This window comes from Merops nubicus, unplaced genomic scaffold (genome assembly GCF_000691845.1).
Source record: "Merops nubicus isolate BGI_N331 unplaced genomic scaffold, ASM69184v1 scaffold2061, whole genome shotgun sequence".
Classification (NCBI taxonomy): Eukaryota; Metazoa; Chordata; class Aves; order Coraciiformes; family Meropidae; genus Merops; species Merops nubicus.
In genome coordinates this window covers 1-26,901 of record NW_008588795.1, presented here as the reverse complement: position 1 = coordinate 26,901, position 26,901 = coordinate 1, and the positions used below count along the sequence as shown (strand labels likewise).

The 26,901-nt window shown below is 35.8% G+C and overlaps 1 protein-coding gene across 1 annotated transcript in view; it reads left to right on the top strand.

Moving 5' to 3' along the window:
- Positions 1 to 26,024, top strand: part of ROCK2 (Rho-associated, coiled-coil containing protein kinase 2) — a 55,485-nt gene extending 29,461 nt beyond the window's left edge. The window contains exons 7-32 of the mRNA XM_008949357.1: positions 508 to 599; positions 1,379 to 1,538; positions 2,138 to 2,201; positions 2,366 to 2,377; positions 3,857 to 3,936; positions 4,281 to 4,329; positions 5,065 to 5,200; positions 5,330 to 5,421; positions 5,661 to 5,907; positions 6,235 to 6,341; positions 7,037 to 7,196; positions 8,245 to 8,405; positions 8,829 to 9,013; positions 10,200 to 10,269; positions 11,670 to 11,773; positions 11,896 to 12,082; positions 12,349 to 12,442; positions 12,565 to 12,659; positions 13,313 to 13,492; positions 13,679 to 13,847; positions 16,871 to 16,941; positions 17,887 to 17,975; positions 18,650 to 18,728; positions 18,943 to 19,204; positions 19,834 to 20,047; positions 25,413 to 26,024. Coding sequence (XP_008947605.1) covers positions 508 to 599; positions 1,379 to 1,538; positions 2,138 to 2,201; positions 2,366 to 2,377; positions 3,857 to 3,936; positions 4,281 to 4,329; positions 5,065 to 5,200; positions 5,330 to 5,421; positions 5,661 to 5,907; positions 6,235 to 6,341; positions 7,037 to 7,196; positions 8,245 to 8,405; positions 8,829 to 9,013; positions 10,200 to 10,269; positions 11,670 to 11,773; positions 11,896 to 12,082; positions 12,349 to 12,442; positions 12,565 to 12,659; positions 13,313 to 13,492; positions 13,679 to 13,847; positions 16,871 to 16,941; positions 17,887 to 17,975; positions 18,650 to 18,728; positions 18,943 to 19,204; positions 19,834 to 20,047; positions 25,413 to 25,416 — 3,163 coding nt within the window. The 3' untranslated portion in view covers positions 25,417 to 26,024. The remainder of the gene's footprint in view (positions 1 to 507; positions 600 to 1,378; positions 1,539 to 2,137; positions 2,202 to 2,365; positions 2,378 to 3,856; positions 3,937 to 4,280; positions 4,330 to 5,064; positions 5,201 to 5,329; positions 5,422 to 5,660; positions 5,908 to 6,234; positions 6,342 to 7,036; positions 7,197 to 8,244; positions 8,406 to 8,828; positions 9,014 to 10,199; positions 10,270 to 11,669; positions 11,774 to 11,895; positions 12,083 to 12,348; positions 12,443 to 12,564; positions 12,660 to 13,312; positions 13,493 to 13,678; positions 13,848 to 16,870; positions 16,942 to 17,886; positions 17,976 to 18,649; positions 18,729 to 18,942; positions 19,205 to 19,833; positions 20,048 to 25,412) is intronic.
- The last annotated feature ends 877 nt before the right edge of the window (positions 26,025 to 26,901 follow it).

Genomic DNA, 26,901 nt, shown 5'->3' with positions numbered 1-26,901 from the left:
AGTTACGGGGCAGAGGATGGAATTCTGAAAATATTTATTTCAGTCCAGCTTTGAATAACTGTTCTGTGCAGTAAGTTAGAGTTTGCTTCACTTGCGTCTTAAGGTTTGTCATGTGGTTTGGCACACATGGAACTTCTGATGGTTTTTTTTTTCCCTTGAGGGTGTTGGGATTTTTGTTTGTGTTTTTACTTTTTTCTTAGTTTTTGCCTCAATGCTCTCTTTCTTGCTTTACTCCCCATGTGGCAGACTCCAATTTCTGGACCTTGTAGTAGTCACAGGGAGAGTGTATGCTGAGAAACAGAGTGCACTTTATATAAGAAACTACAGAGCAGTGGTTGGTGGTTTTAATTTTTTTATTTTTTTTTTTTTAGTTGACCATTAATGCAGCTAACACAGACAATCTTTACTGAAAATTTCTTTGCTGCTTATGAGCAAGTCAGGATTTATATTACAAAAAACAACTGCTAATTTTTCCTAATGTGAATTTGGCTTAATTGATCTGTTTAGGGATGTGCGACTTGGGAGAAATGGGGTAGAAGAAATAAAGCATCACCCTTTTTTCAAGAGTGATCAGTGGAACTGGGACAACATTCGAGAAAGTAAGTAAATAAGCTTAGAAATTCTATTTAATTCAGTATTTGCAGTAGTAGAAATGAAAAAAACCTTCAGACTGTATAAACTATATTCTGTCTATCAAGAATCTTGCTCAAACTTCCATATTTATAATTTGCATTCTAATAACTATCAGTAAGGGTTAGCAAATAGACACTTTTCATACTGGAACTATCCTCACCTTTGTCGTGCTTTTAATGTATGGATTTCTGTTCTGAACAAAAAAAAATGGATGTTTCAGAATCCTAACTAAAAAGAATGCATGCTAGATTCTGTTTTCTTTGTGGCGTCTGTTGTTTTGGTTTGGGTTTTTCGTGGGGGGAGGTGCTTTTTAACCTTCTGTAGTTGACAGTAGTTTGACAGCAGTCTTGTCAGTTTTACTGCTTTTCATTTGACATATTGTGAACTTGAGAGCTTTAGGCAAAAAGATGTATCAGTTTGTGAGCTTGATGGTAACTTCTGAAGTCATGTATTTACTAAAGATTCTTAAAATGATGATTGTATTTAGGAGTTATATTCTCAAGTGTGATTACCTTAGCAAATACATTTTGCACATTAGATATTCTATATGTAAGGCAATTAATACAGAAATAGATTTCTCTAGGAAAAAAAATGTTCCCAGTAATATTTACAGATCTGCTGCATGGTTAATAAATATTTAACTAGAAGGACAACTTACATTATAGTCTTTTTAACTTAGAGATACCAGTATATAGCAAGTGGCTGAATCTTGGAGTGAAGTTGTTCTTTTCTCCCCTTTTTATAGCTGCTGCTCCTGTTGTTCCTGAGCTTAGCAGTGATATAGATAGCAGTAATTTTGATGACATTGAGGACGACAAGGGAGACGTGGAAACCTTTCCAATCCCTAAAGCCTTTGTGGGAAACCAGCTGCCTTTTATAGGATTTACCTACTACAGAGACAATTTGTATGTGATACTTTTACAGATACATTTTTAGAAACACACCTGCAGATTGCTATAATTTTTTCACTCTATTTTTTCACATAATTTATTAATTGCATTATGCTCATTTATGTCCAGTTGTGAAGATACAAAATGCAGAGTTTAAGCAGAATATATAATTTGCTACTCTTTGGTTGCTTTGGTAAATGATTAAATACTGTATTTTTATATGCACAAAATTATATCGTCTCTTAAAAAATCTTTTGGGGTTAAAATACTGATAAATTTGTAACATAGTTCCAAAATGGCTCTTTTATTAGTAGCTTTGGAAAAAGTTTACATAAGATAATAGCTTGCTAGGACTCAAAAGGTTAAGAAATAATTGTATTAATTAAAAAACTATAAGCTGCTATGGATTTGAAAACATATATTATACTTCACTTGAGAAAGGACTCAAATCAGAGAGATGCATTCACACCGAAATGAAACAAGCTTCATTCTGAGAGTAGCATAGGAGAACTTAAGACTTGAGATAATTGATTAAAATGAATTGATGGGCAAGTTTGCCAGAGTTGTTGAAAACTTGAACAAAAGCTGGAGGGATTTGTTTTTGTTTTTGACAGGTTGCTAAGTGACTCCTCTCAGTCTTGCAGAGAAAATGAATCTGTGCAATCTAGTAAAAATGAGGTTAGTGCCTTTTTTTTTTTTTGTAATTATTTAATGGTATGATTAGCTAATCTTGTTAAGTCTATTAAGAAAAGACAAAGTCTAAAACAGGTTTTCAAGAAGTTTTTTGGGGGGCTTTTTGTCTTTTAATGATCCTCAATAAAAGTAGTATTTTCTGTTTACAGGACAGCAAGGAGGTAAGCATGTTATTTGAATTATGAAAGGAATAAAAAAATTCCTACATAATTTCTGTGAATGTGAATATCCTAAGTGTTTGTTCACCAAATTGATAACAGTTGTACTTTTAAACATTTGTACTCAAACATTAAGGTACTGTAGTATAAAGATTAATGAGTACAGATTTTTCTTGAATTCTTTTGGCATCTTTAATTTTTTGGAAAACAAATCTGTAAGGCTTTGTTTGCCACAAACAACATCACTCATCACTCTTGGGAAGGTTGTGAAATTTGGCGTCATGCTTGCCTGAATGATTAATGGCTGATTTATTCAGAATATGGAAAAGTAAAATTGTCACCTGCAGTGGTAAAGGAATGATTAAATCGTGCTCTCAGTTGAACTATGGAGCATGTTTATCCAGCTTTTGAAGACTGAATTTTAATTTGCAGATCACTTAATGATGTGACTTAAACATTTGTATTGTTCAAGTGTAGATAGTACATTGTTAACATTCCTTAAAACTCCTTTTCAAAGTTTAAAAAATAAGTAAAGGAAGTGTCTTATGCAATGACCAGCATAAATTTAAATGGAAATGTGTATCAGACTCCACTTCGTTCCTTCCTGTCATTGCTGAATAGATTAATAGTTTTAGACGTTGCTGACTAGATTAGTAGTTCTAGAGGTTCCCTTTTAAAAAGAAATGCTACCAATGTTTAAAACATACACTGTCATATTTGGTTTATTTTGTGATGATAAACATAGTTGGTAAAATTTTGTATTTCACTTCTGATGCTGTTCTTATTTGTATTGTCTCAAGCAATGAATCTCTAGTTTTGATGTCCCTTTCAGTATCCCTGTTCTGGGAATCTTGTAACTGTAACAATTATAAAGTGTTTTAGAAAACCGCATTTTTAGATTTCAAGTTTGAGGGTAGAGGAGAAGGGGGGAAAGAGAGGAAAATAAATGCATTCAAAAGTATGAAGACATGAGACAAATACAAAATTTATCATTTATTTATTGCTATCTTCTCTGTTAGACTAAAATTCTTCTTTACGTGAGGTCGTTGAGTATGCTTAGTAATATTCTCTGAATATTATCCAATTCAATCATGTGCCCGCTTTTTTAATTCATAATTTTATTTAGAGAAGACTATCCCAGAAATTCTGCTGTCTGCAGAGGAGGAGGACAGCAAAGGGCCAGTAACAATATTCTTTGCCCATAGCAATATTATGACTCGCAGGCTGTGACACATGATTTTGTGATGGTTAGACTTAATGTAGCATGCAGCAAATTTTGTTGCTATGGATTTGTATCTTTAAAATCATCAGGATTAATAATTTTAAAGGTGTGACCTTCTAGCGATGGTTTAAAAAAATATAGTGGAAGATTGAATTAATTTTCCTCGCTTTCCCTTTTTTTTTTTTTTTTAATTTAATTGAACAACACTTATGTGATAACCTTTTTATACATGGGCCATGCTTTTTTGGCATTTTATACAGTTTCAGAAAAAGCTAAGCAAGCTAGAAGAACAGCTCAGTAACGAATTGCAAGCCAAAGATGAACTAGAACAGAAGTACAGGTGAGACTGTTTTGACATGTTTGGTATGCTGATGAAGAAGTTTTATTGCACCTTTTGGTTTTGAATGCTTAAAAGCATTTTAATCCACTTTGGGGATTCCGGATGCTGCAAGCGGACCTCACTGTAAATTGCTGGCTTAATTCTTACTACTTCTGTGACTAGTTTTTATTTACTTTTTTCTATCTTAACTCTTCATGAGAATCTTTCTCTTATTTTCCCAGTCCTTGAAGTTTCATGTGATTGCTGAAAATGGAGTATCTTATATAAAATTAACGAGACACATACTAACATTCTAATTCCTGTATAATCAGCAGGGTTTAAAAATATTTTTCACATTTCTTCAGGTCTACTAATACTCGTTTAGAGAAGATAGTGAAAGAGCTAGATGAAGAGGTAAGTCCAGAGTTATTTCTTACTGGAATTAGAACTTTAAGATTTGTGTGTGGCTTTTTTTTCTGTAGGAAAGGGCAAATTACTTTTGAGGAGCGCTGTACTTAGAGCAAGTAATAGCAGTTGATTTCTTAATATTCACAAGCATGAAATTGTTGTCACTGCTAAAATATTTTCATTATGATTTCTGTATTGTAACTACACATCCACAATTCTGTTTTTACTGTGGTTTTAATTTGGAGGACAGCATGATATAAATATCCTATATAGGATTCTGAAACTTGAAGATGTGAGAGGAATGTGGCTAGAAGAGGAAGGCCATTGTTTGCATTGTTCAAATAGTGTCAGGACCCAGCATTTCTTGCCCAGATTTGCACCTTAGAGCTGATACAGATTTGTTGTATCTTCAGTGGATGTGTACAATATCATGTGTCCATGGCACATGTCAAGACCTTACCTTACATGTATGTTTCTTTGCCTCCAGAGCGGCTACTAGGCAGGCTTAACAGATTCGTCAAATCCAAAAGATCAGTCTTTAAATTGTTAAAGTTCTGGCCATAGTTGTCCTGGACTGTATTTGACCACATGTTCTGATCTGCTATGTTTGGGCAGGCAAATAGACTGTGTCCTTCTCCATTACAAACTAAACCGAGTGCGTGAGCTCTCTTTGTATCGTTTAAAAAATACCACTCTTCCGTATATAATTAGTCGTGGGGTGTTTTTTTAATATATATCCAGATAACTTCAAGGAAGAATGTAGAGTCTGCAGTCAGACAGTTAGAAAGAGAGAAGGCACTTCTTCAGCATAAGAATACAGAATACCAGAGGAAAGCAGAACATGAAGCAGATAAGAAACGCAATTTGGAAAATGAGGGTATGTTGAACCATACTTGATGGGTTTGATTTTGATGTGGGTTTTTAAAAGATAAAATAAATGAATTCTAGCTGAAACCGAAGCTTTTTCATGGCAATGATTAACAATGTTGACTTGTTTTTGTTACAGTTAACAGTTTGAAAGACCAGCTTGAAGATTTAAAAAAGAGGAACCAGAACTCTCAAATATCCAATGAGAAAATCAATCAACTACAGAGACAGGCATGGCAACTATATATGTGTATTTCAAAATAATAGCTGTTCAAAGTACAGATTCTATTACTAGGGGAGGGAATTGAAATGTGTAATGGAGTTTTAGAAGCTGTTCATTCTTGTCATATTTTAGTGTTCGATAGTAATCTTAAAATACACTCTTTTTTATTTCTTTAATCCATAAAATCTAGTATTCTCTAGTAAAAATGGTAGTTTTGCTTCTGAAATATGTTTTTATCAATCTTTAGTTGGATGAAGCCAATTCTTTGCTGCGGTCAGAGTCTGATACTGCAGCCAGGTTAAGGAAGAACCAGACAGAAAGCACAAAGCAAATCCAGCAGCTGGAAGCTAATAATAGAGAACTACAAGATAAGAACTGCCTGCTAGAGAATGCAAAACTCAAACTGGAGAAGGACTTTCTCAATCTTCAGTCAGCTCTAGAATCGGAAAGGAGAGATCGAAGTCATGGATCAGAGATTATCAGTGATTTACAAGGTATTCCTGCAAATCTGAAGTTAAACTTGCTTCAGGTTTCAGAAATAAAATAGGTTTTGGTGATGTTATTTGAGCTTCAGAGTGTGAGTAGGTTAATGTGCTGTTCTGTGCAATATTATGTAAGAGTTGGACACACATCTAAGAGAAAAAGTGTGGTAATGTTTATAAAATGTTATTGATGATTTTTAAAAATCACCCCAAAGGGAGATATTCTTAATAGTCAGAAGTAGAAATTGTTCTATTTGAAAACATTTATCTCTAAGTAGATAAAACAGATTCTTTTTTCACACACTGCCCAGCCTCATTGATGTTTTGGTCATTTTTTAGGTCGAATATCTAGCCTTGAAGAAGAAGTGAAAAATGGTAAGAGTGCATTAGCCAAACTGGAAATGGAGAAGAGACAATTGCAGGAAAAACTTACAGATTTAGAAAAGGTACCAGCTCTTCCAAGGGCATATTGGTGTTGCATTCTTAAGGAATTTTTAGATTTGCACTTTAATTAACTTCAAACTTGAAGACAAGATCTGCAAAAACATAAGCCTTGGTGGCAATATTTTTTTTCTTTTTATTTGAATTTTTTGTTTAATATTTTTGCAATTTGAGAAGTGGGTAAAATAAGACAATTTCCTTTATGATCATAATATATTATATTTCTAAAGTACATAATAATGTATTCTAGTGTGTAACTTAAGAGTAGAGTAATAATTTCATCTACTGGGTTTTTTTTGTGTAACTTGACAGTGCAGTAGTAACATTTAATGTCTTTTTCTTTAACTGTCAATATTGACAAAAATAAAAAAGCTTTTTTTTTTAAACAACTTTGTCATCAAAACAAAAATATTGAAAAATTTCTTCAATAAACTCAGTCCTATAGCCACTCTTATTACAGAAAGTTGATTGTTAAGGTAGTAATTTTATACCTGTTTGCAGCTGGGGATGTCATTATGCATTTTTGGAACTCTTTGCCATCCACAGAAAAACATGTAGAAATGAGATCTCAACTCCTTGCAATCTGAGCTCTCTCTTCTACTCTTAGCATACTCTAAGCAGCATGTTACTGTTTTCTGAAATTTTGCCTTTAACCTGACATATTTAGTGTTTTATATCAATGTAAATTTTTCTTTAACAGGAAAAGAGCAACATGGAAATAGATATGACATATAAATTCAAAGTTATGCAGCAGAACCTTGAACAAGAAGAAGCTGAACATAAAGCCACAAAAGCAAGATTAGCAGACAAAAATAAGATCTATGAATCTATAGAAGAGGCAAAATCTGAAGCCATGAAAGGTATGTATCTGACCTCACAGATGGACTTAGGTATAAATTATATAGGATAAATAATATGGTCCTCTGATGCTAGTGGAAACTGAAATGTAGACCTTTTTTCCTTGATTTCCTTGTGATTTTAAAAGAATAATATCAGTCGTAGTCCCTTCATCCACACTTTGCTAGGTTAAAGACAGTAGTTTAGTCTTGGAGTAAACCAGGTTCTCCATTGCCCACATTGACTCATTTTCTAGTGTATTCTGAATTAATTTTTCTTAAATTTATGTTACTAAAACTGGTTGAAACATTTCCGTTAAAAGCTTAGCTATGTACTTACTCAGTGTACTCATGCCTTTTTGTGTCTTCCTAAAAGAAATATGTCAGCAAAATAAGGATTTAAATATGTAAGCCAGATAAAGTTAGAAATGGCAAAGCTTTTGCAACACTTACATAGTCACTGTGCATGTTCTGGTGCATTTCATGGAAACTGAAATCTCTTGGAGAGCGGGATGATTATCAAACAATTCCAGAAGATGGCTCTTACTTTTTAATTAAATGGCCTGTGTTTATTGCAGTTATTTAAAAAGCTGCCTACAAATCCTGTCCTTCCAATTGCACAGCATTCACAATAATTTTGAGCATGCAGATGTTCAAAAGAAGCAAAAATGACTCCATAATACTTGCTGAATCACATGGCATATCAGATTCCCAAAGAACTTCAACTCTTTAAATGATTCAAATTACCATAGTCAAAGCAACACTTCAGTGGATGTAGATGGATTATTTTAAAAAATGCACCCTATTTATCCATCTCAGATGTGTTGCAGATAAACTGGAAGTTATCTTGAAACTCAGAAGCAGGAAATAGCTATCAGTCAGGAATGCTTGCAAAAGTATCCTCTGGGTGTGGGTTTGATGTGAAAATTTTAATGAATCACTTTTCAGCAAACTTCAGTATTTAAAGAATAAACATGTTGTTTGTTGTGATGTGGCACAGACATCCTCCCCCCTTGCCCTTCAAAGTCCACTAGTGTACACTGACTGACATCTTAAATCTCTTACTTTACAGAAATGGAGAAGAAGCTTTTGGAAGAGAGAGCTCTAAAGCAGAAAGTGGAAAATAGGTTGTTAGAAGCTGAAAAGCAGCGCTCCATGTTGGACTGTGATCTCAAACAATCACAGCAGAAAATCAATGAGCTCCTTAGGCAGAAGGATCTACTGAATGAAGATGTAAGGAACACTGACAAAAGGAGTCCTGCGTGGAACCTGTTTTCAATGTCCCAGTATTTTTTCCTGTTATAGCTATTTTTGGGAATATTTGTGAGTTAAAATGGCAGCAACTTTTTCCTTCTTGCTGTTTGGAGCTTTAAAAAGTCTACTTTAGGGAATGTGATTTCATTTTTCTGAAATATTTCAGCATTATTAATCCTAAAAACTTCTTTTTCTTCTGGATTGTAAAATGGTGTGAGATTGGCAGGGAAAAATTAGCTCATTTATTGTGCGCTGATGCCTTTGTTCAGGAAACAGCTTTGACTTACCAAAATATGTGAGCATGTTGTACAAAAATGTAGAGGAAGTCAGTAGGAGACACTGTTGAAGTGTTGCTTTCCTGTGTAGGTCTGTAAAATTCACAGGTTTCTGTTTATTTTTCAGGTAAAAAACCTAACATTAAAAATAGAGCAAGAAACACAAAAGCGCTGTCTCACTCAAAATGACCTCAAGATGCAAACGCAGCAAGTCAACACCTTGAAAATGTCAGAGAAGCAGCTAAAACAGGAAAATAACCATCTTCAGGAAATCAAATTAAGTCTGGAAAAACAAAACAATGAGCTCCGCAAGTACGTAGAGTTGCTCTGGTTTTTTTAGTAATGTTACTGATTTGTAATTGGTTTTGGGGAAAAGCAGAGAGCAATATTCGTTTTTAACATTGTACAGAATATGCTATTCTACAATGAAAAACTTCATTGTTGTTTAAAATAATTTACAGCGACTCTAGCTGAGATTTGCCATAGTGATTCAGCAATACATAGATTTGTAATAAAAGATATTATCCTGACAATCATAAGATAACCAGCTTAAACATGAAAGTGTGAGGACTTCGGAAAAGCCCTCATTTAACAGAAAGTCTAGGTACTTTTTTTTAAAATATTACATGAGAGTTCAGTGAAGAGCAATTTTTTCTGGCATTATTAGTCCAGGAGAGCTTATTAGAGCTGGAAATAAATACTAAAACAGGGCTGTGAAGTGTAACTGTTGGAAACATCCAGTACTAAACATGTTTAGACACATCTGTTGGACCTGCAAATGGGAGTTGTGTTAAATCCCAGCAGTTCGTAAAGACCTTACAAATAATATTTGCATTTGATAATAAATAATTTTAATTTTTTTTTAAACATAAAAAACATTCTTGTGAATGACAAGTTGAGCACATGTATCAGATGAATCTCATTCCTAGCTCCTTCATGGCTTCTTATGGTTTATCTCTTTGTGCTTCATCTTTTCTGTCAGCAAGATGTGGTTACTCATGTAGAAGGCTGCTACATTTAACACTTGCTGTAAGGTGAAACAGTGGCAGAAATCTGTTCTGCTACATTCCTGTTATTTGTTATGGGACTAACTGACTTCCAAGTCATTTCAGTAACAGATGAATTCATGAAACAATGCATGTCAAAGAATATGGACATGCTTTCACAGACTGAGGTCTGACAAATGGGAGACCCAAAACAATCTGTCAGGTCAGTGGTGTTCTACATGGAAGTGAGATTCTGTCAGTGACTTTCTGCTTTATCAGTGTCTCTTACCGGTTAAACTACGTGACACTGTTACAGTTAGTGTGTCAACCTTATTAAAGTGAATTGTTATTAGTGTGATACTCTCAACTGTGCAAGTGAAAAAGATAGATGGTACCCAGAGGACACCTCAGGTTTAATTGCTGGCCATACTTTGGTCTGGAAATGACATTTCCATTTACTGGTTTGGATTATCTTCAAATCTCGCCTTTTAAAGTATGTTATTCCTTTCTAGGGAACGTCAAGATGCAGACGGACAAATGAAAGAGCTTCAAGACCAACTTGAAGCTGAACAGTATTTCTCTGTATGTTTTACTCTTCTATATTTTTATGCTGATCTGTTTACTATGTACAGTGTTAGCATTTCTTCCTTCTCAGCCATCAGGCATTTCACATCTCTAACCTAAAGCTAATTCTGTTTGTCTTCAGTCTTGTCTGCAGCCTTGTCGTCGCTCCTTGTTCTTGATCACAGGGCAGTGTGAAGGAACTCATGTTAAGAAATGTCCCAGCTTTGAAAGGGAGTCCCCAAAAACAGTTCAGAGAGAGGGGAGTCAATCAGCTAATTTTTCCACAGTGTGAATAACTTTCTGCATGTTTGAAGAAGCCTTTTGCATTCAGCATCTCTTCCATGCTGCAGGGAAGAGAAGAGCTGTATTCTCAGAATCAAGTGGTCTGACACATCATGTGCTTTTAAGGCTTGGAAGGAATTTTTTGCATTACAGCCACATTTGGTAGAGATCTGTTGGGAGTTTTTAATTTATTGTGATAAGGTGTAACAGAATAAATGGGTATTGTACTTAATCATCAGTTGCATAATCAGTTGCAAAATAATCAATTGCAAATAGTATATGTAGCTTAATTTATATTAGCAGTAGACAGCCAGACACACTGCAGGTAGAAGCCATAATGCTTGTTTAGGAATTAAAGGATATTACTATGGTCTTTAGGTTGGTGAGGAGGACTATATGAAGTTTTAGTAGAGCAAAAAATTGCTTTCATTAAAGGAGAAAAAGGGAGAGTTGAGGTCAGTTGAGCACTGTGAATGGGCGAGAAAGAGTCTGGAGTAAGTCCACCTGCAGTTGACTGTCACTTGACCTATATTCAGTCATTTGAGTGCACAGAGCAAGATAATTTTTCTTTCATTTCTTTTGGAGCTTTAGATTTGTATAGATTTCACAAAATTTTGAATTCCAAATGCTTTTCTAATCTGTTTTTCCCTTCTTCCTGTGTATGTTTTTACTCTTTATCTGTCATGTTGGTTTTGTGGATTTGTATGGTTAAATTCTAAATTGTTCATACCTACCTATGTCAATACAAGAATCTAAAATAATAGAGAAAAATAAATCTGTGATTTTCCTTTCTTCTGATACTTCTGATTTTTCTATCAAATAGTGAGTTTTGCATTTAAAGTCTTTTTAATAGTATGTCTGTAAACATATGAAATGTGTTATATAACATATAAAATACATCTATCCATTCAAAAATACACAAGTTTAAAATAAGAACAACAAAAAAGTAAGATAACCAAAACATATTTTTGAATGATAATAATGTTCAGTCAAATTTAGAGAAGGCATTGCACCGTTATACTCTAATTGAAATATGATTAAGGAATTGCACACAATGTCATCCTGTGTAATTTTTTGTGTCCCTTCAAGCGAGAATATGCTAGTCATGTCCTTATCTTTCCAACTTGAAATTCTAGACTCTGTATAAGACACAAGTTCGAGAACTTAAAGAAGAGTGTGAGGAAAAGACCAAACTTTGTAAAGAAATGCCACAAAAGATACAAGAGTTACAGGATGAGAGGTAGGCTTTACTAGTTGAACTACTAATACATAAAGACGGCTTTTTGTTGTTCTCTTCTTTTTTCTTTCCTCCCAGTAACCTGCTATTTTTTTAAGCTAATAATATATATCAATAACTTGCAGAGATTCCTTGGCTGCTCAGCTAGAGATTACTTTGACAAAGGCAGATTCAGAACAACTTGCACGTTCCATTGCTGAGGAGCAGTACTCTGATTTGGAAAAAGAGAAGATAATGAAAGAGCTGGAGATTAAAGAGATGATGGCTAGGCATAAACAGGAACTTACTGAGAAAGATGCCACCATAGCCTCTGTAAGTAACGTGAATTGTAATTTTGGTAGAGGTTTACATGAGCTTATTTATCCAGTTATCCATTGTTACGTAGCATATTTACAGCTATATCGTCTTGTGTTTCTTGGAGACATCTCTCTGAGCTTTATTTCTTCTGTTCCCCTACCCCTCTTAGAGCTCCTCTTATCCTTATGCTGGTTTCAGTCTGAAGCATTTCCTTCTGTCCTCTAATGCTTTCATTTGCCAAATGAGTTTTGTTACAGTCACGTGTAATTTTTGTTTTGTAGCTGGAGGAAGCAAATAGGACACTAACTAGTGATGTGGCTAATCTTGCTAATGAGAAAGAAGAACTAAACAATAAACTGAAGGAAGTGCAAGAACGTATGTATTTTATCAAACAAACGTAATTTAATCTGCAATTTTTGTTCTTTAATATTACTATTTTCTTTTGTAATAATGAGCTTTCGTCCTTTTTTTTTTCTTTTTCAATTGCTTTGGTACAGAAATTACAAAGCTAAAAGAAGAAGAGGCAAATGTAGGAAATATTAAAGCACAATTTGAGAAACAGCTGTTGAATGAAAGAACATTGAAAACCCAGGTAAGCAAATATATCTAAATGAATGGACAGTGTTCATGAATCAAAGAATGTTTTAATAGAAAATTTTCCATGGTAAACTACCCATATGTACCGCTAATACTGTATTCTTTTTTGCCCCAAAACAAAGTATAGTGATTTTTTTTTGCATCTACTAAGTAGACTTTCACTGTAGTGAAACTACGTCCTCATGATTTATCCTAGAGAGACTCCTAATCCAGATGCAGTCCACCAGCAAAAGTTATTTCAGTTAAATGAATTTTACTGTTTTCCATCTTAATTTATATTCCTCTGTAAATTCTATAAAACAGTGTATTCCTGATTTTAATCTGGATTGGTTTTTAGAACAACTGGCATTTTAATCCAAAGGTATATTTGAGGGCTAGCTAATGAAATGGAAGGGAATATTTAACAGAGTAGAAGCGTTCCCAGATAATGCTTGCTTCAAGTGAAAATGGCATCATTAACTTCTTTTCAGTTTTGAGTAATACCTTGAATTAAAGCAGCTTGATAGTACTGTATTGCAGAGGTCTTAGTTTACAGATAGATTACAAGTATCTGGTCATGGATAGGAGAGAAGATGTTTTTTTCTTCATGATCTATATCTTTGTCTTTATTGGTGCGGTTTTTGTCGTTTTCTTCTTTCCCCTGGGAAGGCTGTCAATAAATTGGCTGAGATAATGAATCGGAAGGGTCCAGTCAAACGTGGAGCTGACACTGATGTACGGCGCAAGGAGAAGGAGAACAGGAAACTGCATATGGAACTGAAGTCTGAACGAGAAAAGTTAACCCAAATGATGATCAAATATCAGAAGGAAATCAACGAAATGCAGGCAGTAAGACCCTTTTGCAAGTATATATATTGATAGCATTTTCTGTAACTCTTACTGATTCAGGCTTTTAGGTGGTGTATACATTTTCTATTCCCAAATTTCCCTTGACCAAAAGAAATACACAGTATATATTTTCTCTGCCTAACTGAGTATTCTGATCACAGCAAATCTTCTAATTCGTCTTCACAGCAAATAGCAGAAGAGAGTCAGATACGGATTGAACTCCAGATGACTCTGGACAGCAAAGACAGTGACATTGAACAGCTTCGTTCACAGCTGCAGTCATTGCACATTGGTCTGGACAACAGTAGCATAGGTAGTGGGCCTGGAGATGCTGAGGCAGATGATGGATTCCCTGGTATGTTAATTTTCTTAATATTTCTGCATTAAATGGGTCTATATCAGTGTTTTACCATAGAAGCTGAAGTATTAAATTAATGCTCTGATGATTCTATTGCTCTTCATTTTCATACTTTTCTACAACCTTATCAGTGTTTTGATAGTGGTCACTATCCACCTGCTAACTAAATCTGTCTGTAACTGTACTTCATCTTATTTATTTAAAGAAATTTCTTTTCTAATTTTACTGTACCACATTAAAACTAAATATTTTTTCCACTTTATTGTGATGATTACTTTGCATTTACTGTGTTTTGTGATGAAATGTAAAACCAATACTGTCTTCTTAGAGATTCTATTTTGACTTCTTTTCTACCTTTTTCCTCCTTTATGCTTGATGTTCAGTCCATATCACTCAATCCCACACTATGGAATCCATGTCCTTTACCTACCAGCACTCTTCTACCTCTGTCAGTATTGCCACTAAGCCTTCCAGTTCTCGCATGCTTCTCGATTCTGATTCTGACTCAGAGGAAGAACCTTTATCTTGTTCCCACAGCCCTACAGAAGTTGATAGCACAGGTGACATCCCTGAGAAGTGTTTGACTTTGCTCTTACTCTGACCTTTTCTCTGTTGCAAAACTAACACTATTAATACATTATTAAACAAAAACCAAAACCAAATCTGGCAGTAAACACACTCCAGTGGCAGTAAACGTTGCCATCAAAGAGATGAAAAAGTTCACATGAGCAAATAACTGGCCTGTTTTCTCTAAATGGTTACAGATGCCCACTGTCCTTTATAAACCCACCAGTTTTGTTAAACCACTGAATAAAAGAGCCTTATGGCCTTGTTTTTGAGGTAGACTCTATCAAGTATCTGCAGCTATCTGTATGACCCTAAGACACTGGAAACCAAAACGTCAAATCTTTGTGTTTAAGTGAAGTGTGGAGACATCTAACTCCTCACCATCTAAGTTTACATTATGTGCACATAAAGTTCAGTCTTGTCAGTATTACACTGTCTTGCCTTAATTTCAATCTTATGTTTGATTCTTGTATGATAAGAGAAGCAAAACCTATTCATTTTTCCAGATATATAAAGCATATAACAAAATTATATGCCTGTGGTAAAAGAGAGCTTTGTTTTACTAATTCTGTATTCATTTTATATGACTATATGTACAATGTGTTGAACAAAATTCTCTTTAGTGTTAATGTCACAGGTGGGTTTTTTAATTACATGCAGATTTCTGTGTTTCAGCTGAGGTTTCTTTAAAGTGTGAATACCTTTCCACTGAAACCAAAACTTTTGGGGGGGATATTGACATGACTTCATCAATCTAGAGAATAATGCATTTCCTCTATTTTCCTTATTCTCTGGTTTTTGCTACGAGGCTTCTAATAAAATACTCATTGAGTACATACAAAACTTTTTCCTTGTCAGCTGCTGCTGTAGTATCTGCATGGTTTTCTTTTATTCTAAAGTAAAAATAATTTCTAAGACAGGACAGATTTGACGTCTGATGTTGTTTTTTCAATTCCTAATTTTGGAATATTCCACCCTTTCTGTGATCTGTTAGTGGACACCAGAAATGAATCAGAAATCAGAAGCTCTCATTTTGTCCAATTTCATGCGATAGTATTAGAGAATACAGAGAAAAATAGGAAAAATTTGAGTGCCTTTTTTTTTTTTTCATACCATTAACAAATTACACATGCTTCCTGCACGTGGGGAAGGATATTTTTGCATCAGCATTATGCTTGTTATCCTTTGTATTAGGATAAGAAGTTGATATGAGTAATTTAAAGTGGCAGGCATGAAGCAAGATATACATTATAGAACTAATTCATGTGCTTGGTTTGTACATTAAAATGTGTCATCAACAGCAATGCTTATAGAGCAGTAAACGTCGAAGACTGTGTATCTGAATAAATAACCTTGCTTCAAGTCTCTAGGCAAAATGGTACTTAATATATAATAAATATTTGTTACAATATGTTAAATCTGCACAAGAGCCTGCAAATGCCCTCTGATGAAAAAGAAAATAGCTTTTGCAATTTTTGAGCATGATTATGCTCCTTTCATGCTTTTGTGTTTGTTAATGCTTAAGGCTTCAGTAATTTTGACTTGGAGGTTCCTCAGCAGCAGTAGAGGTTATCTGCTAGGGTGGGAGACTCACTGCAAAAATGGCATTGCAATTGAGTAGTTCCCCTTAATAAAATGTAGGGGAAAGAAATGCTTGCATTAAGTGCAGCTATAAAAACAGAGTCAAGGGCTATGCAATACTATGTATTACCAAACACTGAGAAAGTGTGATCTTGGTGAGTTTTTGGTTACTACTGGTGTGTATGTCAAACAACAGCTGAGCTGCTAGTACTCTTGACAAATACAATCTGAATAATGTGCCAGTGGAATATAAAATATTATAAGTATGTGAAAGGGCAGCTGAGTTTAGGCAAGGCCTAAGTATTTGCTAAAAATGGTTTATTTTTGGATTAGAAAGCCTAGGAGATATAGGGAGAATTAGAAAAAGGAAAAATTTACAAAGCAAAAAATAAAAATTGGCAAACTAAACTTCTGAAATTTTATCTGGCCTTTGGAGGATGTAGGTTATTTGTGGTGGTATTTTGCCTTTTTTTGTCTTGAACTGGATGTTGTGTGGTCTGTACTAATATATTCAGGTGCTGTTTTAAAAGGTAAAGATTGACAGACATAAGTATTTTAAGTCTTGAAAAAATTACTAAAGGGAATGTGTGTGCTATAATTGCAAGTTTGCTCCTCCCCTTCCTCCTCGTGCCTATTACTTCTTTGTGACTGTGCTGTTGGCTACTGGCTGTATTCAGGAATACATGATTTAATTTATTCCTGAACATTTACTGTGATAAACTTTGCAAGACCTTGTAGTTCTCAATGGTTCATGTTCTCATGTTTGTTCTAGTGCTTTATTATTGATCTTTGAAAAGTATTTTTAAATGTGCACTACTCTCAAAAATAATGTTGTGTAAATATTTTGCTCTTTAATACGTATCGTTTTTCAGAATCAAGATTGGAAGGCTGGCTATCGCTGCCTGTTAGAAATAACACTAAAAAATTTGGATGGGTAAAGAAGGTAAGAAAACCAGATTTATGATCTTGTTTCATGTCTAGTCTTTATTTTAAACTTACTGCAATTTTTCAACACTTGATACACATTCTCTCATTACTTCAGTGTATAAAATATGTTAGCTGGTATAGCTTCATCTGAGAGGAGCAGGTTGGGACAACTGTAGGAGGCTAAGACACTTCTTTGTCCAGCCAGAGGGGAGAACAGCCGTTCATGATCTTCAAATGTTTGTACATTCAGCCATAAGCATTCCCAGCAGTATTATGTGGCTGGAGTTCAGGAGAGTCTGGAAGATTCCCTTGACCAATTCTTTATTTAGTGGATAAAACTAACTGTTGTTCAGCCTTCACTTGTTTGCTGCTTTGCAGTAACCTCTCTGATGGGTCTCTGCCCAAAGAGCACCATACACATTTTCATACCAGTTCATTTAATGCTCAGTCAAGCTGTTCCTTCTGCACAAAATTCTGTAAATGGAAGGTCTCATAAGTAAGTAGCTTTTTTTATGAAAATGGATAGTAATGCTGGTAAGTTTAACACTGATCTTTGTGAGTATGATCCCTGTTGTGAATTGCACATGTAAAATAGGAATTATAAGATGACAATTGGTCTCCAATCCAAGTGAAAATTAAGTTAGTAAAATAGAAATGAAAAGCTTTTATCTTAACTTTCTTCCAGACTTTAATTTTTATCCTTTCATAGATACTTAAATCTGTTGAAATAGCAATTCATCTGATAACATAAATTGATTTATGAAGTAACCAGAATTTTGTTTGTTGTGCAGTGAATTTATTGGCAAGTAGTGGGCTTAGCATACAGTACTACTATTGCCCATTTAGCAACCATCTAACAAAACTTTAGAAAAATATTGCTTCAACAGCTGTGGTACTTGCTTTGACATCTTTGATGAGCCAGATTGAAATGTATGTTTTATCCTTTTCTCTCTCCTAACAGTATGTAATTGTAAGCAGTAAGAAGATTCTGTTCTATGACAGCGAACAAGATAAAGAACAATCTAATCCCTATATGGTATTAGATATAGAGTAAGTATTATCATGTGAGATTCCTTCTTCTGATCTGTAGGTGGACTTTGTTGGAGAGGTCTGATACAGGGAGCTCCACTGAGCTGTGCTGTAACTGAACTGCTTCTACTACCTCAGCTAGACCTATCTCACACACACGTAGCAAAAACACGTTCAGAAAACTGTAGCAGAGTGGCTATAATTTCCAGAGTTTGTACATTTTCACTTAAAACATGTCCTTACATGTAGGTTGTATAGTTAATTTATTTTTTTAATAAAGGGAGAATGTGGATATTCAGAGGTTGGAAGGTGAGGAGAGGATTGTGTTAGAAAGCTACCGGCAATCATTAAAGTCACATGATGTTGGTTTCTCAGTGCCCTGGTGTTTTTGTTTGGTTGATTGTGGGTTTTTTGTTTGTTTGTTGGTTTGCTTTTGTTGGTTTGGTTTGGTTTTGGTTTTTTTTTGGTCCTGGAAATATCACTGGATACTTTTGACTTCTTATGTAGGAGTTTTGGAAGGTCATGTGTGGAGCTGAAAGATAGGACTTCAATTAAATGGTTAGAAATTTGTACTGACAAATCTTTAATGGCTCTAGGTTGTAATGTGGCACGTTGTATCCTAACTTAATCTGTCAATTTAAATTTATCATTGTGGTAACATTAATTTTTGTCCTTATTGAAATAATTTCCTATAGCAAACTCTTCCATGTCCGACCAGTCACTCAGACTGATGTGTACAGAGCAGATTCCAAGGAAATTCCTAGGATATTCCAGGTATTCAGTAATAAATTAATGTTTCTAGTGTAACAAACATGGTATTTCATGCATTGTCAAAAATATTTTTGTAACTTTGCCTAATGAAATATTTACTAAAAAAATCTTGAGAAAAATTGATTCTGGGGTAGTTCTTCAATCTTTCTACTTCGGTAATGACTCTGAATTGCATTGGTCATCTAGGATTGCTGAGATTACTTTGCTTTGATTCTAGATTCTATATGCTAATGAAGGAGAGAGCAAAAAGGAACAGGAATTTCCTGTGGAACCCATGGGGGAGAAGTCAAATTACATTTGTCACAAAGGACATGAGTTTATACCTACTCTTTATCACTTTCCAACCAATTGTGAAGCTTGTATGAAGCCACTGTGGCATATGTTTAAACCTCCTCCTGCTCTAGAATGTCGCCGTTGCCATATCAAGTGTCACAAAGATCACATGGATAAAAAAGAAGAGATTATAGCACCGTGCAAAGGTAAATGGCAAGTATTTGCATATACATATAGTTGCTGGAGCCACAAGGCATTCTGATAGATGGGAGGAGTCTAGTAATGGTCTGACACCAATTAAACATAGGTAGGTTTTTCTTCTATTAGTATCTAGCTGTCAGAACCTTTCTAAGGATGCCTACACAAGGGTCAGCTCAGGGCTGTGAGTCATGGCCTGTGGCCAGTATCTGTCCTTGCCTGTGGTGTTGTCAGCCTCAGGCAGCAGTGTGGCAGTTGTGAGTGTGTGTGTGCTCTGTGCTGTGCTGCGGGCGGGGGGAACAACAGCGCTGGTGCCCGTGCTGGAGCAGATGACATTGGGTGTCCCTGGGACTCATCTTCCATTGCTTCCTGGACTCAGGCACACCTCTCTGGGTTACCGTTCCTTGGTTTTTTTCTGTGTGTGTATCTTCCATAGTAATAAGTTGTTACCCTCTAAATGTAAAGAGGAGGCACTGTCAGCACCCAGGAAACTTAAAAATTAGCAAAATCTAATTCGCTTTTGATTTTTCTGTTGATTTCTTTTTGTGGTAACTGTGTAAGGATGGTAATCAGACAACTAACTTTGATGTGGGGACGTTTAGAATAATAATTTTTATTTTAAAAATCCTTATTACAGTATACTATGATATTTCAACGGCAAAGAATCTACTACTGTTAGCTAATTCTACAGAAGAACAGCAAAAATGGGTGAGCCGACTGGTGAAAAAAATACCCAAGAAGCCTCCAGCACCAGACCCCTTTGCTCGATCTTCTCCCAGAACTTCCATGAAGGTACAGCCAAACCAGTCCATCAGACGACCAAGTCGACAGCTTCCTCCAAACAAACCAAGGTGACTCAAGAGCTGCTATTTATTGTTTTAAACGTTTTACTGCAATTCATGTCGTGTATGTTGATACGGGTAATTGACCACAAATGTTGTTGACTGCTGACATGTGATTTAGAAGGTCATCTTCTATAAACCTCAGATGAATTATGAGAGCCACTCTTTCTTTCATTACTTGTTATTTACCCCAGCCATAATGGTGATGTATCCTGTTGTCCCTGTGTGTAACAGGCAGAACTTGTAGCATTGTCTGTAGCCTAATAGTACCTGTGAACTGGCATCTGATGGGGAAAGCAGGGGTTAACTAGGCAAAGATTCAGTGAGAGGGGTGTGAAGACTAAAGAAAGTTTAACAGTTTTCCAGATGGCCATTACTGTACCTGATTTGAAGGTAAGCAATGAAGTTAGGTGCTTGTGGTTCTAATAAACCTTGGAGAGAATTAGTGCCTTCAAAAAAAAGCAGTTTAGAAAGCCTTCTTACATGTAGCAGAAGACTACGTTTCTTTTGTTTCTTATTGCTTGGTTTTGAAGCATATGTTTGAATTCCTGCCCTTCTCTAAGCCTAGACACCTGATTGCAGTTTTGTATGTTAATGTGTGTTTCATCTGCCCAAACATACTTCTCTCTGTCTGACTCCATTTACAGTTGATGCTTAGAAAGAGTCGTTTTCAGGACACATGTCCTCCTAGTGTAGAAAAAGAACATACATCATGTTCTTTGACATCTACAGAGAAAAGCTAGTTCATATGAATCTCACATTTGCAGCTGTGTCCCTGGGGGTTCCACAGCGTGGAGTCCGCTGCTGCAGTGGCAGGCACGTGGCTGAGCATCACTTGTGCTTTCTGAAAGAGAGCAGGAAGGTGGGAGGTGAGGTTCACCGTTTGCTCAAGTAGCTGGAGAATGTTCCAAAGCATTGGAGAATTAGTTTCAATTCCTTATCCAGTTTAGAAGGACTCATGCTTGTGTCTCATGACTCCTAAATGAATAGCCTTAACAAGTTCCTCTGATTTGGGAAAAAATTTCCATACAAAATACAGTCCAGTAACACAAAGTACAGATGCAGTAATACAGGAAACAGATCCACTTATCTGTTAGTGGATCTTTTTTAAGGAGCAAAATCCTGTGTTGTATGTTGGAAGTGGTAAGGTTCTGCAGGTGGTACTTACTGTGATACTGCTGTTATCACAACACAGCATTATCCTGTGAGGGGTTACATCTTTAAAGAAATACTGGTACTTTACTATGCGGACGTGTTTAGTAAAAGGACTCAAAGTAACTGAATTTCACTTCCCTCCTAACTTCCATACAATCTAATTTTTGGTGATTTACTTGACATATTTGAAAGAAACTCAGATGTCATAATTAGGATTTAAAATTATTAGATTTTTCTTTTTGTTTATTATAACCATGAAGGTAAAAAGTTTTTTAATCACTGCTTGTTAGGGACCGGTTATTGAAAACTAATCAAAATATCAGGGATTGGGTTGAAGCATGAATGAAGGAAACATTTGTGACAACCTTTGGGACAAGCAGAATGCTTTTCTTCTATATAGTGTTCACAAGCTAATTCAGATCAAATTCTAATTTGTCTTACTGTTGACATAGAAAGGGTACATTATAAATTCTGATTCTTTTTCCACAGCTATTCTTAGGTGCTCTGCAAATAATTTTTGTCCTTCTAACACCCTTCTTTCACCATTCATGACCTTTTTTTACAAAATGCTTTCATAACACAGTATTTACTCATGCTGTTCTTTGTAGATGTGCTCCCTCTCCACTACGAATCAGTCTTGAATGTTTAGGGGTTTTTTTCTGTCTGTATATTTAGTAGTGGTGGGAAAAGGAGGAGGATGAATATTTTTGTGTGTAAACCTTTTTATTAGTTAAATTTTCCAAGTTAGCTTTGGAAATTTACGTAACAGATGGAAAATATAGTTCTGTGAGGTCATGTCACCTACCACCTTACTAATGCAGATCTGTCAAAACAGTGGAATTCCATGTGGTTTTAAACACTTTCAATTAGAAACCACATGCTTATAAATTACTGTAATTGCTGTGACCAATTTATATCTGACTGGTGCTTCTATGAGGCTTTTGTGCAGCAGCTTACCATACGCAATAATTGATCTTCTGTTACAAACTTTATTAAGACTGAAGATGTAGTTGCCAGTTAAATCTGAGGACTGGGTGGCTGGGGACAAGCTGGAGATGAGCCAGCAGTGGGCCCTGGCAGCAAGGTAGGCTCTGGGACTGCACCAACAGCAGCACAGCCAGATGAGGGAAGAGATTATGCCCCTCTGTTCACTCCCTAGTCTGCAGCGAGATACTGCCTCCACGTTTGGGCCCCCAAATTCAAGCCAGACATTGACAAACTGGGGAAAGTCCAGAGGATGCCACCAGGATAGTGTGAGCAGAAGCTTGAGGGAGCTGGGCTTGTTCAGCCTGGATGGAAGATATCTCCAGGGGGTATCATAGCAGCCTGCCCCTGCCTGTGGGGAGAGTATCAAGGAAACAGAGCCAGGCTCTTGAGTGCTGCATGTGGGGAGGCTGAGAAACAAGGGACTCAGCTGAACCAAGAGACACTCCAGCTGGTTAGAAGGCAAATCCAGTGCAGACAGCCAGGCAGGGAAGCCCACTGGTGAGGCTGGACAGGCTCCATCCCTGGAGGCTTTCAAGACCTGACAGGACAAGTTGGGCTAAGAGACCTCCTGAGGTTCCTTCCAACCTGCATGGTTCTGTACATGCTGTCCCTCCTAGGAGTTTTGCACAGTAGTTGGTTTTCATGGCTCTTGTCCTTCATGGTGATTGAAGAAAGGGCAAACCAGTTCTTGATACAGACCATACAACTTCTGCTTATCCATTCAGTTGGATTGTCCCAAAAGGATAATTCCAAGTTGGAAAAAAAAAACAAATTTAATAATGCCTAAAAAATTCTTTAAGTATTTTAGAAATTACAGTGCCCATAGTTCATATAGCAAATTGAGCCTTTTCAGGGATACATCCCATTTAAAAGTGTAAAAAGTTAAAAACCTGAAAACAAAACAAAACAAAAAAAACCTGAAACCCATTTTGTTTAAAGCATGTGATTATGAAACACTGTAGCATGTTCTAGCTAAAACTCTGAAGGCTCTGTTAGGGTGAGGTTTCTCTCTCTGCCTCCTATGGTCGGCATATAATCCCCATTTAAAACCCCTTGGGCTCACTGGAGAGATGACTAGATTGTGCTCCACTTCTTGTAGCTATAGCAAGTGAGAAGTTACTACTTCAGATGTTTGTCTAAGATCCTTCGATAACAAGAGAAAGAGATGAGTGCTTCCAGACAATGATTCATCCCATCCCCAAGTAAATGCCTAAAATAGGTCAATGACTCATTTGCTGACAAGGTTTGCTCGCTCGCTCTCCTCTCCTGTAGTGCCCGTAGAAGGAGTGCGGGCAGTGACACCGCGAGAACCACTCGCTCCCTCTCCTCTCCTCTGGCATTGCTCAGCTTGACACGGAGCTGCAGGAAGGCTGTATCGTGTAATCCCACTGTGCCTGGGATGTAGTAGAATCCTGCTGTATCTGTAAAATCAGATGACACTATTTTATTTCGTGTTCTGTTCCGCAATCAAAATTTATTTGATTTCATTGGAAAAATTGTTAGCCTTGCTTCACCGTCTGGAAAGGGAGAGCAGGAGAGCATAAAACTTTGCCTCAGTCAATAAGAACAGCAACAAAACGGTGGCTAATTTTATGAAATGTACGTACTGGTCTTTTCTACTGAAAGTTTTGGGGGAAAAAAATCAGTGTGGCAAGTGTTCTGTAGAACTGACTGATCCGTCGGATGAATTTCCAATGAATACCATATTCCTGGCTTACATGAGCACTGACTGAACCTTTACATTCCGTGATAGGCGAAGGAAGGAACCTGCCTACCCTAACACAGTCTTTTACTTTAAAACGTTTAGTGATAACAAATGGAATTTTGAAGTCTTTTATAGAAGTGTGACACACATTAAACATCAAACCCTCCTGTTGCAGATTACTTGATCTGGCATTTAAGGACTGGGATTGGTCGTTTGATGATGTTGATGATATTGATGGTGATGATGATGACGATGTTTTTGATTTCTGAAGAAGTATAAGGGGTAAATCTAAACAGAGAGGAATGGATTTGTTTGCCTTTGGTTACAGCATGCTATGTTGGATTTTGTTTCTCAAAGCAAAAAAAAAAACCCAAAAGATCTCATTTTAATATTTTTAAACAGTAAAAATGAGATTCTGTTCATAATGTCAATGAATTTTTAGAGGAGTCATTTTCATTAAAATGAAATTGTGGCCTTTTCAGTGTTTTTATTTTTTCTAATTTTAGATCTTTTTTCAAAATTCATGTCTGCCCGCCTGAAAAAAAATGCCTGCTGTTGTCAGAGTAGTTGATCATGTATAGTGCTAATACTGCTAACCTCTGCAGATAAAGCTGAAGGCTAAAAGGGAGATTGTAGCAGCTGGATGTTTAGCTGACATAGAATTGGTATTTACAAATACTCTTCATTTTTAAGCTTTTAACATAAACTGACTGGTCTATGGCTAGCAGACATGAAATCACTGGAGTTCTGCATTTTGCTTTTCTACCTGTGTTATGAAGTGAATTTGACTTGGCTTTCCTTTGCAGTGCTGTGCTTTTTGGGTACCTAACCATGCATTTGAAAACTATGTAAACAAATAGGTTTTGCAGCTTCTGTGATAGGATTCCTTGACTGCTTTAGAAAAGATAAGGCAGTTTTATTCATCTAATTTGTCCAGTGGCTTACTTAAATATGCCATGTGAATGTACTGGAAATAAAGTGAAAACTATTTTATAGTTCCCAACGTTTAATTATTTTACAAGTTGATGTAATGTTATGTTTACACAGAAAAAAAAAAAAAAATCCCTAAATGTCAAATTCCCAGTAATTCTTTTAAATAGTACATAAGGTGTCTCAGCCTTATAAAAGAAGGGGTGGTGGCAGCAGCACTAGGGCTGTACCTCAGCAGTGTACTCAGTTACCTGAGAATTTAACTGGCTCAGTGTTTACAGTAACAAGCATTACATTAATTAAATATGCTGCATCTTCATGGATTAAAAGCTTACAAAATACTAATCTTTTAGAAGTGACTCTTTCCTGTGCATATTGTACTTTGCCCTCCTATATTACAGGGGGGTTAATTGATTTGAGGTCATACTGTGTAAGGATGTGCTATACTTGAGTAAGGATGCTGTTGAAAGCCAGAGGAGTGATGTTTCTCCCAAGTGTGCTGACGAGCCTGTCTTAAATGAAGACTTTGAGGAAGTATATTTTTGTCAGATTTATGTGTGTTACATTTACTGACCAAACTTCTTGCTTCTTTTTCAGCTAACTGCTTTCCATGAATGCAGATACGATTCAAGGTGATAATTTCCTTCCCGTTACAGCAAGACTGAAACATATCCCAAAATATATTAAAAATATATTTTTTCCTGAGAGATTGTGCTATATATATCAGAGGTTTACATTTTTGCTGCAATATAAATTACTAACTAATCTCTGAGGGTTTTCCTGCATTCTCCTGAGTGACTGATCAAATGAGGAATGGTTGGTAAATAGTAAAAGGATATGTTAGGTAACCTTTGAAACTCTGTTCCACAAAAGCTTCCTTGGCAAGACACACACACTACATTTCATAAAAGGATCAAGAGGAATGAATATTAAAATGGAAGAAACTGACTTTTCAGCTTTTGTAAAGATGCCACCAGCATGCCCACAAGAAGAACAGGAGGAAGATCCACCACGGTGATATAGACTGCATCTGTAAGAAGTGACCATTATACTGTGTATATATATTGTACTGTAATACTGCAAGAGGGTTTTAAAAATCTTTCCACTTTATTTTTTTATGCTTATTAATCAGATACCGTTACTTACTGCAGTTGCAACTATGCACTTGTATAAAGCCATAATGTTGAAGTTCTATCATTCATACACGTCTATCAAAAGCTGCATGTCAGTGTTCAGCAGCTAGCCTAAGTTTGAAGTGTATACTAGCTTCAGCTACATCATCATGGGCAGTCCTGTTTTTCCTGTCTAATTGCCTTAATTTAATTTTTTTCTCAAGTTTTTTGCCCATTCTCTCTATTTAAGGAAAAAAGGAAGGTTTACCAGCTCTTAGGATGCAATTTTGCTTTGTGGCAGAAAAAATAGTGCACTATTTTTACACTTAGTAAGTATATCAATGTCAGCCTATTTTGAATGTATATTGACTGGTTTTAAGGGTGGAGAAGTGTTGGTTACAGAAACAATCTCTGATACATTGGCATTACTAGACCATTTGCTTGTGCATGTAACTGCTCATCCAGCCCTTGTTACAAACCTCAATATTAGTTATTGACTTATATTAACCCTCATTAAGTGCTATGAAACTCATTTTGCCTTGTTTTTGCATACTCTCCTAGATGTGTTTTTTATTTCTGGAAGAAAAAGAGTCTGTGACTATTTTTACATTTCACAACACAATATCTGAGGACTGTCGCAAACTTTTAAGAAAACTAAAACATACTGTAGATGTATTTTAAAATTTTAAAATCTGGTTCTCTAGCACATAGCTGTAGGCATAGATAAATATTTCAGTAGTGTGTTTTGAGAACTGATAGCTGGGAAGAAAGGGCCTCAGAGGCACTTAATCTGACTATTTTTTTTTTTTAAACTTGGGAGTTGTAAAAAAAATATAATTTATGTGGGCTCATTCATGATGTGTTCATAATTATCCCAGAAAATGCATGTTTTATACAACTACAGTATGCGATGTTAAACATATTGACAGTAAAAAATGTAGTCTCCTATTTGGTCTCTTTATATATATAAATAT